This window comes from Bos mutus, chromosome 1 (assembly GCF_027580195.1).
Source record: "Bos mutus isolate GX-2022 chromosome 1, NWIPB_WYAK_1.1, whole genome shotgun sequence".
Taxonomy (NCBI): Eukaryota; Metazoa; Chordata; class Mammalia; order Artiodactyla; family Bovidae; genus Bos; species Bos mutus.
The window spans coordinates 58,122,858-58,135,615 of NC_091617.1; the positions used below are offsets into that span (position 1 = coordinate 58,122,858).

A 12,758-nucleotide genomic window follows, 5' to 3' on the forward strand; every position below is an offset into this window, starting at 1 on the left:
CTGAGCAAAGGGCTCCAGTTTATATTGAAAAACTGTATCATGTCTGATGCCTAGGCTGGGTCCTCTACATTGAAAGCATTCAGTAAACTGAAGGATGAATAGTGCTGACTCCTTCTGATTCAGAAAATGTACGTTCTCTTATTCGCAGACTCAGTAACAGGCAACACAGTATGGTGAGGATGGGAGGAGTAAGATCATATGTTTGTCTCTTCTACTCACTATATTGAGAACCTTTTGGTATGACCCTTGTTCTCTTTGGGCCTCAGTTTCCCCATGTGTATAATAATAGGTTTAGACCAGCTTAACTTTACTCTCTTTCACTGCTGATAAAAAAGTTCTAACTGTAATACGTTCCTTAGAGAGAACAAAAGATGTAGGAGCCGAAGAAAAGCAAAAAAGAAAGCAGCTGTGCTTATTCAGCCCATGTAGTAATGAGAGGTTTTACTATGGTACCTGGTATGAAGTGATTGGTGGAAGGATCTGACTTGAAATTACCTTCAAGCAAGAAATTCCTAGACTCCTCATGCATGTTCCCAGTTGATCACACATCTGTCTCTGAAGACAGTACTACATTTTTTAAAGTCAGAATGTGAGAAGGGCTGACAGATATGAAGGAACACTAATTTTATATAATGAAATTTGCCACGAGTAGAGGAAGCACATATGAAACTGTCACCAGCGGCTGCAGATAAAAATTAAAGATGTGCTCCAGCAAGATGAGAGATGGCAAAATGAAGAATGGAACCCTGAAGATCAGCAGTCAGCCTTGACAATTACACACGGACAATCACAAGCACATTCACGTAGTATCTGGCAGAGTGAAAGGCATGGTGTGACTCAGAGCAATGGGCCAGAGGACCAGATTTGCCAAGGGATTGATTGCTAGAGTCTGGAGGGACCACGAGTCAGTGACTGAGTTCCAGCCTGGCACTTCTAGATGACTCTGTGACTCCTGGAATGAACCTCTTAATATGAAAAGTTATTTTGAACCATTTCATCAATAAATTATCTCTAGATGCTGCCTAATATTTGCCCACATCTACTGATCTCATGCAAAGAAAGGCACTTTTACCCATTAGAAAATAAGTGGTGTCTTGCTTTCTTATTTATCTGGAAAGCAAATGTCTCCAAAGGAACATGCAGTTCAGCCCAGCTGACTTTTAATGACAGGCAGTGTGACTCAAATACAGACTGTCCTGTGAGTTTATATTAAAATGAGGCAAACTGTAAGAAAGTCTGAGTCTGGTAACTGAACTGCTCTGTTTGCTGAGAACACCATGCTCTTTTTGTGCCTCTGTGGTTTTGCTCCTGTCCCTTCTGGCTATAAGGCCGTTCACTCCCTCCACTGCTTTACATACACCTACTCCTTCCTGATCCAGGTCTAATGTCACCTTTCTTGAGAAACCCTTCCCACTGCTTCAGGAGCCTGGGAGCTTTTTGTGCATTGTCAGACACTTCCATATTGTAATCGCCTGTCCCTTTTACAGGTTTAAAAGTTGGTGAAAGTGTGTGGGAACACCACAAGTTCCTAAAATTTGGGGACAGTGTTTTGTTTGTATCTTCAGCCCTGGTCCCTAGCTGAGGTCTTGGCACAGATGGAGGGGTTTGACAGCATTTAATGTGTGACTGAACGGAAGAAGGCAGGAGTGAATGAGGTAAGAGTGACTTCCAGAAGTTGCTGCATCAAGTGGCCATGGAAGATATCCAGTTACATTAGCATTGTAGGGAAAGGATAATTTTTATTAAAAAGAGGGATAATTTTATAAAAAGTAGATTATGACATGAAATTCCAAGATATATGATTTTAAAAAATAAACGTGTCCCCAGATATACTATGTGGAAACTCTAGGAAATAAGAGCAAATAAAAAATTGACTGGCCTTCTAATGTATAAGTGTGGGATTAAGAACTGAAACCTCTAAATAAGAGGGTATCATAGGTAATAAAAATAATTCCAAAGGAATTATGAGTCAATTAACTCAGAGAAGGAAAGAAGGGAAAGGCTATCTTTAAAGAAATGAACCCACACATAATAAGTAAAAGGTTTACTTTGTTAATGAAATAGCAGGAAAAACAAGTTTAAACTGTTGGTGATAAAAAGGTAAAATATAATTCTTTATAGGAAGTAGAATAAAGAGAAATGTGAGACACTCTGGGGATAATGAGAGCATTTAGTTACATCAAAGATGCTCTATTTACTGTTTAACTGATACGGAATCTTATTAGAAAATTAATAGAAAGCCATAAGATAATAACGATCTGTAGTGACTTATTTCATCCCATGTTGGCTCTATTTCTTCTGCAAATTAGTGTGACCCCAAAATGTTTTCAGGATTGTCCAACTTGTCCTAAATTCCATAAATAAACTCTTTCAGAGGATGCTGTTTTTTGCCATGTCTCTATTACAGTTCTTCACAGATGGACCATTTTTGTCCTTCCAAAGTCTAAGAATAACTCTTTCAGTTATCAAGACATACCAAAATCCAGTTCAGCTGCTCCTGTGGGATTCCAGTTAGTTTAGACACATCTGCTGAGATACACGCATTTGAATCCAAATGAAGCTTTTGTTTGATGATACATTTTGAACATTTACGAAGGTTTTTCGGGGGCCAAAATGTTTTTCATTTTTTTGGCACTCCAAACAGAGATCTTCAGTTATAAACACTGCCTTCTGAGCACCTCCAGCAGAAATCCAATCTTTTCATGCGAACAGGTGCCTCAGGAAGTTTTTGGAATGCTTTACACTGAATCAGCTTTCTGATTGGAAACTTTCTGAACACGCAGTCAAATTTGCCAAAGAGACCTTCAAACTTGCATGAGTAGTTTTCACTCATCCAGACATACATTCACACATACAGACAGCCCTAGTGAAAGCAAGTCAGAGCTCTGTAAGACTGAAGTCTTTCTCTTAAAGGTTAAATACAACACACAACCAAACTAAACAAAAGGAATAAATACGTGACGGGAGAGATAATGAATAAACAACAAGAACCTCTGTTCAACTTCTCCATAAGCATGTTCCCCTTAAATTTACTTTACCTGAGAGTTTAGATGGCACATCCCTTCAGTAAAAATCCACCCCAGTTTCAAATAATACTCCAAGCATTTGTGTTCTTAAACACTGTGGCTGGGGGGATGGCTACTAATTCTTTTCACTAACAAACGTGTTCAAACAGTTCTTTTTGAAACACTTCCTTCTCTAACACAAATAGGTCAACCAGATTCAAACCTGAAGGAATGCAAAACTACTCTCTAAATCAAGGGTTCTTTGGAAAACCTTCTATTTTACCTGAGTCCCTACAACTTTCTTTTCCAGTTTGAATATAAACTGAAAAGCCGTTACAGAGTAAGACAACTTTTGAAGCCTTACGCCTGAACAGTTATTACAGAGTAAAATCACTTCCCCATTGGGCATGCCCGGAATTCAGGGGAAATCTGCTTTCAAGTTTGTCTGATGGCCCTGGACCAGATGCTCCAAGGTGGCCAGAAACCTTTGTCTACACCCACTTAGCAGATTTCTGGCTCTTTATCAGGAACTAAGAGGTTTATTTGCAGAAATGAATCATTTCCTTCAAAATATCCTTTACCCTATTTACATGCTTGCATATTCCTTCCATTTTGTTTTCCCCCTACAGCTTTACTAAGGGAATTAATTATCTAGAAGAACAGGAACATACAGTAAGTACATCTGAGATACAGGATGAGACACAGTATGTCATCTATTAGGCCTGGCTAAGACCAGCAGCTGATGCTAAATGGGAAGGAACATGCACCAAATGTTTTTTAATCACAAAGTTAGTAATTAATTGCTCTTTAAAATATATTTTATGCTTCTTTCTGTCTGTGTACATGAAATGCACATTTATTACATGCCAAAAATTACAACATTATGGTTTAAATGTGACTGGCACGGAAGTCCGGAAATCAGAGTTAATGTTCCCACAGCAACTTTAATTCTGTCCGTGTGCACATGTAGAGCTCTAATCGTCTTCCGTTCCAGGATAGTACATATAGATGGTTTGGGAAGGGAAGCTCAAGACCCATATCCTCAACTGTAGTTACCGGAAAAAAACAAAGGATAAAAGCTGTGCTCCTTTCCACGTACGTGGATAAAAAACAATGTCCCCGCGACCGGTGTTGTGTAATCCGGGAACGAAAGAATCCGCTGTGATGTCGGCACTCAAGGGGACAGTTTCTGTTGCTGTGGGAACCTGAACTTTGCATTTCCTGACTGTGGGGTAATTAAAATGTCAGCCTTAATGTGGCATTAATGGAGTTTGCCATAAAGAAATCCTCTTTGTTTTGTTCTCATAAAAAATTGCTTAAAAGTTCATAATGAACCAAGTGTACTAAAACCTTCAGTCCGGGGGACTGACGCAAAGGTTTGGGAGGGGGGAGGCCAAGTGAGGTGGACGGCCTGAGAGAGCAAAGGAAGAGACCACCCGGCTCCTCCCTCGACAGTGCTCAGCCCCTCAAGATTCATGCTACCTACAGAGCTAAAGTTAAACCCGCCCACACAACAGTTTGGTAATGTGTAAAGGTTAAATTAAAAATAAATAAAAACTGTTAATGCATAAGTGCATCTTGGCAAGGACACAAAAAATGAGACAATCTGATGAGGCCAGTGCAAGACATGAGAAGGTAAGTAACCACAGATGTCAGCTTCCAACAAAACAAAGACATCCAACTAGGTCCTTCCAAAGTAGGGAGGCAGCTAAAGAGGGTGGGGGAAATCGCTCCTCCCTTTGACTCGGAGCCTTATCAGGAGGAAGACAAAATGGAAGTGTCTGTCACATGTACATGACTGAGATGTGCTAGGCTTGACAGGTGTCAAGAAAGGTTTTCCTGGGAAGAGCTCCGACTGCTCTCCTGCCTTGGTTTAAGTGCTACTTCTAGGTTTAAATGGAGAGCCTGGCTCCGCCCATCCTCAGCCTGTGCAGTGCGAACTGTTCTGTCAGACGCCTAGGGGTTCGATGCCCTTTGCATTCGGAAGCTCATCTTAATGTTTACCAGGAGATAGTTAGAAGTGGTGAGGAGGTGACACTCTAAGGGGTGGTGGGGGAATATTTCTAGAAGGTGATCATTGTGGGTGCCCTGGAAAGCAGCACATGTTTCAGTAGCGATATTAACCTCATCATTTCACCAAGGAAAGCATTTCTCAGCCATATTCCCTCTTGCTTTGACTTTTACTGGAATCTTTTGCTGGATTTGAAGTGGCTCAGCAGGTTAAATAGCCATCTGAGAATTTCAGAGGTCACACTTGTCCTTTCTGCTCCAAAATATGGGCTGTGTCTTTTAGAGGTAACAGTGCCATGGGTTCCCCGCTCTGACCAGTTCATACGCAGAACTGACTTTGCATTCATGGGGATACTTATCCATCATGTTCTATAACCCCGTCACGGATATGAGTAGTTGCACATTTTCAAGAAACCTGTTTCGAGCCAGGAATACAATATCCAGGCTCGGAACAGAGAATTCAGGTTGCTCACAGTGACAGCAAATCCACAAACATCCCCAACCCCACCCCCCCCCAACTAATTATCAAGCATTCATCTATATGGGTGTCAATTTTCTCAGTTTTCTCATCTGTAAATTGGGAAGAATTATAATGACCGACAGAAAATGGTCATTAAGCCATGCCTAAGAATAATTTTGCTAAACACAGTTCAGTTCAGTCGCTCAGTCATGTCCGACTCTTTGCAACCCCATGAATCGCAGCACGCCAGGCCTCCCTGTCCATCACCAACTCCTGGAGTTCACTCAGACTCACGTCCATCGAGTCAGTAATGCCATCCAGCCATCTCATCCTCTGTCGTCCCCTTCTCCTCCTGCCCCCAATCCCTCCCAGCATCAGAGTCTTTTCCAATGAGTCAACTCTTCACATGAGGTGGCCAAAGTACTGGAGTTTCAGCTTCAGCATCATGCCCTCCAAAGAAATCCCAGGGCTGATCCCCTTCAGAATGTACTGGTTGGATCTCCTTGCAGTCCAAGGGACTCTCAAGAGTCTTCTCCAACACCACAGTTCAAAAGCATCAATTCTTCGGCACTCAGCCTTCTTCACAGTCCAACTCTTACATCCATACATGACCACAGGAAAAACCATAGCCTTGACTAGATGGACCTTTGTTGGCAAAGTAATGTCTCTGCTTTTGAATATGCTATCTAGGTTGGTCATAACTTTCCTTCCAGGGAGTAAGCGTCTTTTAATCTCATGGCTGCAGTCACCATCTGCAGTGATTTTGGAGCCCCAAAAAATAAAGTCTGACACTGTTTCCACTGTTTTCCCATCTATTTCCCATGAAGTGATGAGACTGGATGCCATGATCTTCATTTTCTGAATGTTGAGCTTTAAGCCAACTTTTTCACTCTCCTCTTTCACTTTCATCAAGAGGCTTTTTAGTTCCTCTTCACTTTCTGCCATAAAGGTGGTGTCATCTGCATATTTGAGGTTATTGATATTTCTCGGGGCAATCTTGATTCCAGCTTGTGCTTCTTCCAATCCAGCATTTCTCATGATGTACTCTGCATATAAGTTAAATAAGCAGGGTGACAATATACAGCCTTGATGTACTTCTTTTCCTATTTGGAACCAGTCTGTTGTTCCATGTCCAGTTCTAACTGTTGCTTCCTGACCTGCATACAGATTCCTCAAGAGGCAGGTCAGGTGGTCTGGTATTGCCATTTCTTTCAGAATTTTCCACAGTTTCTTGTGATCTACACAGTCAAAGGCTTTGGCATAGTCAATAAAGCAGAAAGAGATGTTTTTCTGGAACTCTCTTGCTTTTTCGATGATCCAGCAGATGTTGGCAATTTGATCTCTGGTTCCTCTGCCTTTTCTAAAACCAGCTTGAACATCAGGAAGTTCACGGTTCACATATTGCTGAAGCCTGGTTTGGAGAATTTTGAGCATTACTTTTCTAGTATGTGAGATGAGTGCAATTGTGCAGTAATTGTGCAGTAGTTTGAGCATTCTTTGGCATTGCCTTTCTTTGGGATTGGAATGAAAACTGACCTTTTCCAGTCCTGTGGCCACTGCTGAGTTTTCCAAATTTGCTGGCATATTGGGTGCAGCACTTTCACAGCATCATCTTTCAGGATTTGGAATAGCTCAACTGGAATTCCATCACCTCCACTAGCTTTGTTTGTAGTGATGCTTTCTAAGGCCCACTTGACTTCACATTCCAGGATGTCTGGCTCTAGGTGAGTGATCACACCATCATGATTATCTGGGTTGTGAAGATCTTTTTTGTACAGTTCTTTTGTGTATTCTTGCCACCTCTTCTTAATATCTTCTGCTTCTGTTAGGTCCATACCATTTCTGTCCATTATCGAGCCCATCTTTGCATGAAATGTTCCCTTGGTATCTCTAATTTTCTTGAAGAGATCTCTAGTCTTTCCCATTCTGTTGTTTCCCTCTATTTCTTTGCATTGATCATTGAGGAAGGCTTTCTTATCTCTTCTTGCTATTCTTTGGAACTCTTCATTCAGATGCTTACATCTTTCCTTTTCTCCTTTGCTTTTCACTTCTCTTCTTTTCACAGCTATTTTTAAGGCCTCCCCAGACAGCCATTTTGCATTTTTGCATTTCTTTTCCATGGGGATGGTCTTGATCCCTGTCTCCTGTACAATGTCACGAATCTCATTCCATAGTTCATCAGGCACTCTATCTATCAGATCTCGGCCTTAAATCTATTTCTCACTTCCACTGTATAATCATAAGGGATATGATTTAGGTCATACCTGGCGTGGTGGCGGTGGCTGCCACCCGCACACTAAGCGCGGCCGAGAGGAGCTACCCCACGTCCGAGGTTAGGGGCGGAAGCCGGGAGGACCCCATGCCCAAAGGGCAGCAGCCAAGAGGAGTTACCCCACGTTCGAGGTCAGGGGCAGTGGCCAAGAGTGCCAGGCTGCAACGGCGCAGGAACGGCAGAGAAGAGCTACCCGAGTCCGAGGTCAGGGGCGGCGGCTGGGAGGACCAACCCCACATTCAAGGAGTGGTGGCTGCATGGGCGCAGGAGGGCCTAGAGAAGTTATCCCACGTTTGAAGATCAGGAAGGGCGGCGGTGAGGAGATACCCCTCATCCAAGGTAAGGAGCAGCAGCTGCGCTTTGCTGGAGCAGCCGTGAAGAGATACCCCACGCCCAAGGTAAGAGAAATCCAAGTAGGGTGGTAGGTGTTGCAAGAGGGCATCAGAGGACAGACACACTGAAACCATACTTACAGAAAACTAGTCAATCTAATCACACTAGGACCACAGCCTTGTCTAACTCAAAGAAACTAAGCCATGCCCGTGGGGGCAACCCAAGATGGGCAGGTCACGGTGGAGAGATCTGACAGAATGTGGTCCCCTGGAGAAGGGAATGGCAAACCACTTCAGTATTCTTGCCTTGAGAACCCCATGAACAGTATGAAAAGGCAAAATGATAGGATACTGAAAGAGGAACTCCCCACCTCAGTAGGTGCCCGATATGCTACTGGAAATCAGTGGAGAAATAACTCCAGAAAGAATGAAGGGATGGAGCCAAAGCAAAAATAATACCCAGCTGTGGATGTGACTGGTAATAGAAGCAAGGTCTGATGCTGTAAAGAGCAATATTGCATAGGAACCTGGAATGTCAGGTCCATGAATCAAGGCAAATTGGAAGTGGTCAAACAAGAGATGGCAAGAGTGAATGTCGACATTCTAGCAATCAGCGAACTAAAATGGACTGGAATGGGTGAATTTAACCCAGATGGCCATTATATCTACTACTGCGGGCAGGAATCCCTCAGAAGAAATGGAGTAGCCATCATGGCCAACAAAAGAGTCCGAAATGCAGTACTTGGATGCAATCTCAAAAACGACAGAATGATCTCTGTTTGTTTCCAAGGCAAACCATTCAATATCACAGTAATCCAAGTCTATGCCCCAACCAGTAATGCTGGAGAAGCTGAAGTTGAACGGTTCTATGAAGACCTATAAGACCTTTTAGAACTAACACCCAAAAAAGATGTCCTTTTCATTATAGGGGACTGGAATGCAAAAGTAGGAAGTCAAGAAACACCTGGAGTAACAGGCAAATTTGGCCTTGGAATACGGAATGAAGCAGGGCAAAGACTAATAGAGTTTTGCCAAGAAAATGCACTGGTCATAGCAACCACCCTCTTCCAACAACACAAGAGAAGACTCTACACGTGGACATCGCCAGATGGTCAACACCGAAATCAGACTGATTATATTCTTTGCAGCCAAAGATGGAGAAGCTCTATACAGTCAACAAAAACAAGACCAGGAGCTGACTGTGGCTCAGATCATGAACTCTTGCTAAACACATGACAATTAAAAAGGCGCTATAAAAATCCAGGCACTAGCAAACACTTAGAACACCACATACTAGTGGAATGTTTCTGAAGTTAAAGATACTAACAAGTCAAGGGCACTATTTTTAAATGCCCCAAATCTGTTAGTTCTAAATAGAAACTGAATATTTTACCTTAAAGAAATTAGGCTTTTAAATTAATCTATGGTAAGAATGACATTTTAAAGTTAAAAAAAAAAAAAAATTCTCTTGAATGCAAGAAGAGCATCCAAAAATTTTAACAGCTTAAAATAAATCTCTTTCCTGTCTTCTCTCAAGCAATCTCCAAATGGACAGATTTCTGTGAATCTTTCCTCAAAACAATTTTCTTCTAAGTGTAGGCTCAAATCAGGACAAACTACAATCCAAATATATTTGGAGAAAAGTATAATCAATTTAAACAACAGGTTGGGGCAGAAAAGACCTACACATCTTAATGGCAAAATCAGAATGACTTTCTGAACAGCTGGAGATTAGGTTTCTCCTCCCTATTTGTTCCCCTTCCAATGGCATTCAGACCTAACTGAGCTCAGATCCACTAGCTTCCTCAGGGTCACCAAGGGGCTGCTCCTTGTACATATTTCATGTTAATGCCACGGGCTGGCCAAAGAATGCTTATGGTAAAGTATAATCAACAGCCCAGTGCTGTTTCTTTCTATTCAGCAAAACACTCATTTGGCTGTAACGGGATTTCTGGGCTAAGGCCATTCTATGTAATCTTCCCCATAAGCTGTGGCAGAAAGCCAGACGTTGGAGGTCTGCATGCAGGAGCTCCAGGCCCTTCTCCACAGGAACAGGCTACCTTCCTGGTAGGTAGGGACAGTGCGCACATGTCTATGGGCACTGTGCCATGCTATTTTCCAATTCTTCCTGTAATTACTATTAGGCTAGAGACTGCCAGGCAAGAAGGCCAAGAATGTTACTATTTTGACGGTCCACAGAACACAGTCCCCGCTTCTGACCCCAAAGTTTCTCTGTGGAATCAGCAGCTTGGTACAATGCACACAGGTTGCAGAGACTTGGCTTTTGTTATTTCTCGTTTCGTTTTCTTGCGACAGCTGAAGTGTGGTCTCATCTCGGTCATGAGCAGAACAAGGTGGGGTCCCTTTATCTAGAGGTTATTATGATGAAGAAAGTACAGGATGGAATGTCCCAGCCTCATTCACCTCTCGCCCTTTCTGCAAAGTTTTATGTTTGCTTTGTCAGAAAAATAACAATAGGAGATTTAGAATCTCATTTCCTAATTAATAATTTTTGCTTTGTGGACAGGATAAATGGAGTTCTTTTTTGAAAAGAAAACTTTCTTGGTCTTAGCTTAATCCAAAGAAGACTCCAGCTTTCTGCCTGACATCACTGTGGAGGTCAGTTCTGAATAGCTGTTGGAATAAAAGGAATATTCTTTCCCAATGGGCTCCAAGTTACCCTACTTCCTTCCATCGTCAACACACGTGTTGCTCTCTCTGAAGAACTGAGCTATGTTTCAGAAAGAGAAAATATCTTCTAAACGTGATTTATCAACTTTCTTAAAATAGAATTTGAAGAAGTGACTCTCAGATTAGTGGGAAGACAGCGAAAATAAACAGCAATGGAGTGATTTCAATAGCGACAATCTCATTAAGCTGCCCATTTCCAAATTTAGCCCGTAGGCAGTTTTTTTAATTAAAAAATATTTTTAACCTGAGTTCTTATTGGCTACGTGAAGTCTGGGTGGCTTCTGAATTCTTGAAGCCATTCTCTTTTCTTCTGTAAATTTATGCTGTCCTTTAACCACTTCAAAATAAATTAAAAACTGGAAAGAGAAATTCAGCCAAGCTACAATAACTAATGCAAAGCTGACTTGTGTTATGTAATTTCAAAATGGAAGTTTCCTTTTGAGGTCCATATTTGGTCATTGAATTTCGTCATGGTGTAAGTACCATTATTCAGATCACGGGGACAAAAGAATAATTAGAAAATAGCAACACGGCTTCTGTTTTTGAGTTAATGTTATGAAAGAGAATGCGGTTCATGTAATTAATCCGCCTTTTGAGGCCAAAAGGCGTCACCTGGTTTTAAAACACACTCTAGCTTTGAAAATATAGATGTTGGCTGACTCAAAATGGTGGCAAGTTACTTTTGGCTACTTTGGAAGACCAAATGGAAACAGCTTGCTCTGAATGCAGAAAAGCCGGGACCCAGGGGGAGAAGCCTGCTCCAAGAACCGTGAAGACACCATCACCTCATGGTGTAAGTGGTGTACTCACAGTCAGATGACCCGGGATGAGCGTGCGAGTTTGTCAGTGAATGTGTTGAGTGGATGAGGGCTGGGCCTGGAGACAAAACAGCTTCAAAGTTCAGGCAGGGAAGGCCCGGCTTGGCGCTGGATCCACCCGGCTGAGTAATCTCATTCTCCTCAGATGCCTTCTGGTTTTCAGCTGTCTTGGGTTTCTTCCTGAAAATAAACAAAGGGCCCTTTGAAGGAACTGACTGCATATTTGGGAAAAGGCATTTTTAGAATCTGTTAAAGATAACTTGATTTTTTTTTTCTGAGGGGGGATGGGAAGGAGTCCAGTATGTCCCTTGTTTTAAAACAAGCTGATTCTTGTTTTTTTTTTTTTCCCTCCAGTAATGGCCTAACTGGGAACACATGAAAGCATATGGGCCAAGCAAACAGCACCACATTTGGACTCTGTTGGCTGCATAAAAAGACCCTGTCCCAGAACTTTAGACAGCTTGAGCTACGTATGGCTGACATTATCCAAGAAAGCATCCTTTCTTCCCCCCGTAAGAGTTTTAACATGGTCTGGAAAAATACTAGTGGAGGCTTTACCGTTCTAGCATTTGTCAGGAAGCTTAGAGACAGGACCCGTGGAGTAATGGGAGGAGCACTGGACTGGGAGTCAGGAGACTTGAGCTATGGTACTAGCTGTGCCTCTAACTTGCTGTGTGGCACTTGGGCACCTCACTTCACCTCTCTGGGCTTCAGTTTCCTCATCTGTAAAATAAAGGGCTTGGATTAGAAGGCCTTAAAGGTTCCTTCTGGTTTTCAGCTTCTATTCATGGAACACATTATGGAACAGTCAATTTTCTTGCTGTTAATAGATTTTGTTTTAGATCAACACATAATTTCAAATCACAATCTAAACTTGCAGGTTGTACCAACGAGAGGGATAGTGATGAAAAACTGTTTAGAGCAGCAAATGAAAAGTGAAAAGAAGAGCTTAGACTCCAGCAGGTAAAGAAGAAAGATGTCACATAGAGATCCTCTATTCCCACTCTTTACTCATCTGAAGCTTAAGATTCCCTTTTTAAAAAATAATTTAGTGCATGATCCTGGAGTGCAGGAGTGTGACTGTGTGTTTGGGAAAAGAAGGGTGAAGGGAAGTAGAAAGTAATTGTGATTTGGGACCAGAAATAGGAAGTGGCAGCGCTCAACCATCAG

The 12,758-nt window shown here is 42.1% G+C and overlaps 1 protein-coding gene across 31 annotated transcripts in view; it reads right to left on the bottom strand.

Moving 5' to 3' along the window:
* Nucleotides 1–12,758, bottom strand: part of ZBTB20 (zinc finger and BTB domain containing 20) — an 865,400-nt gene that overhangs the window by 57,133 nt on the left and 795,509 nt on the right. For 27 of the 31 annotated variants that reach the window (XR_011464022.1, XR_011464033.1, XM_070369724.1 and 24 more), the window contains 2 exons: nt 12,147–12,311; nt 11,581–11,768 (listed from right to left, as the gene is read on the bottom strand). Coding sequence is in view for 25 of the 31 variants with exons in the window: in XM_070369724.1 (XP_070225825.1) it covers nt 11,581–11,768; nt 12,147–12,157 (199 nt within the window). In the remaining 6 variants the exon portion in view is untranslated. The remainder of the gene's footprint in view (nt 1–11,580; nt 11,769–12,146; nt 12,312–12,758) is intronic. The other 4 variants (XM_070369759.1, XM_070369772.1, XM_070369778.1 and 1 more) reach the window with 1 other exon arrangement.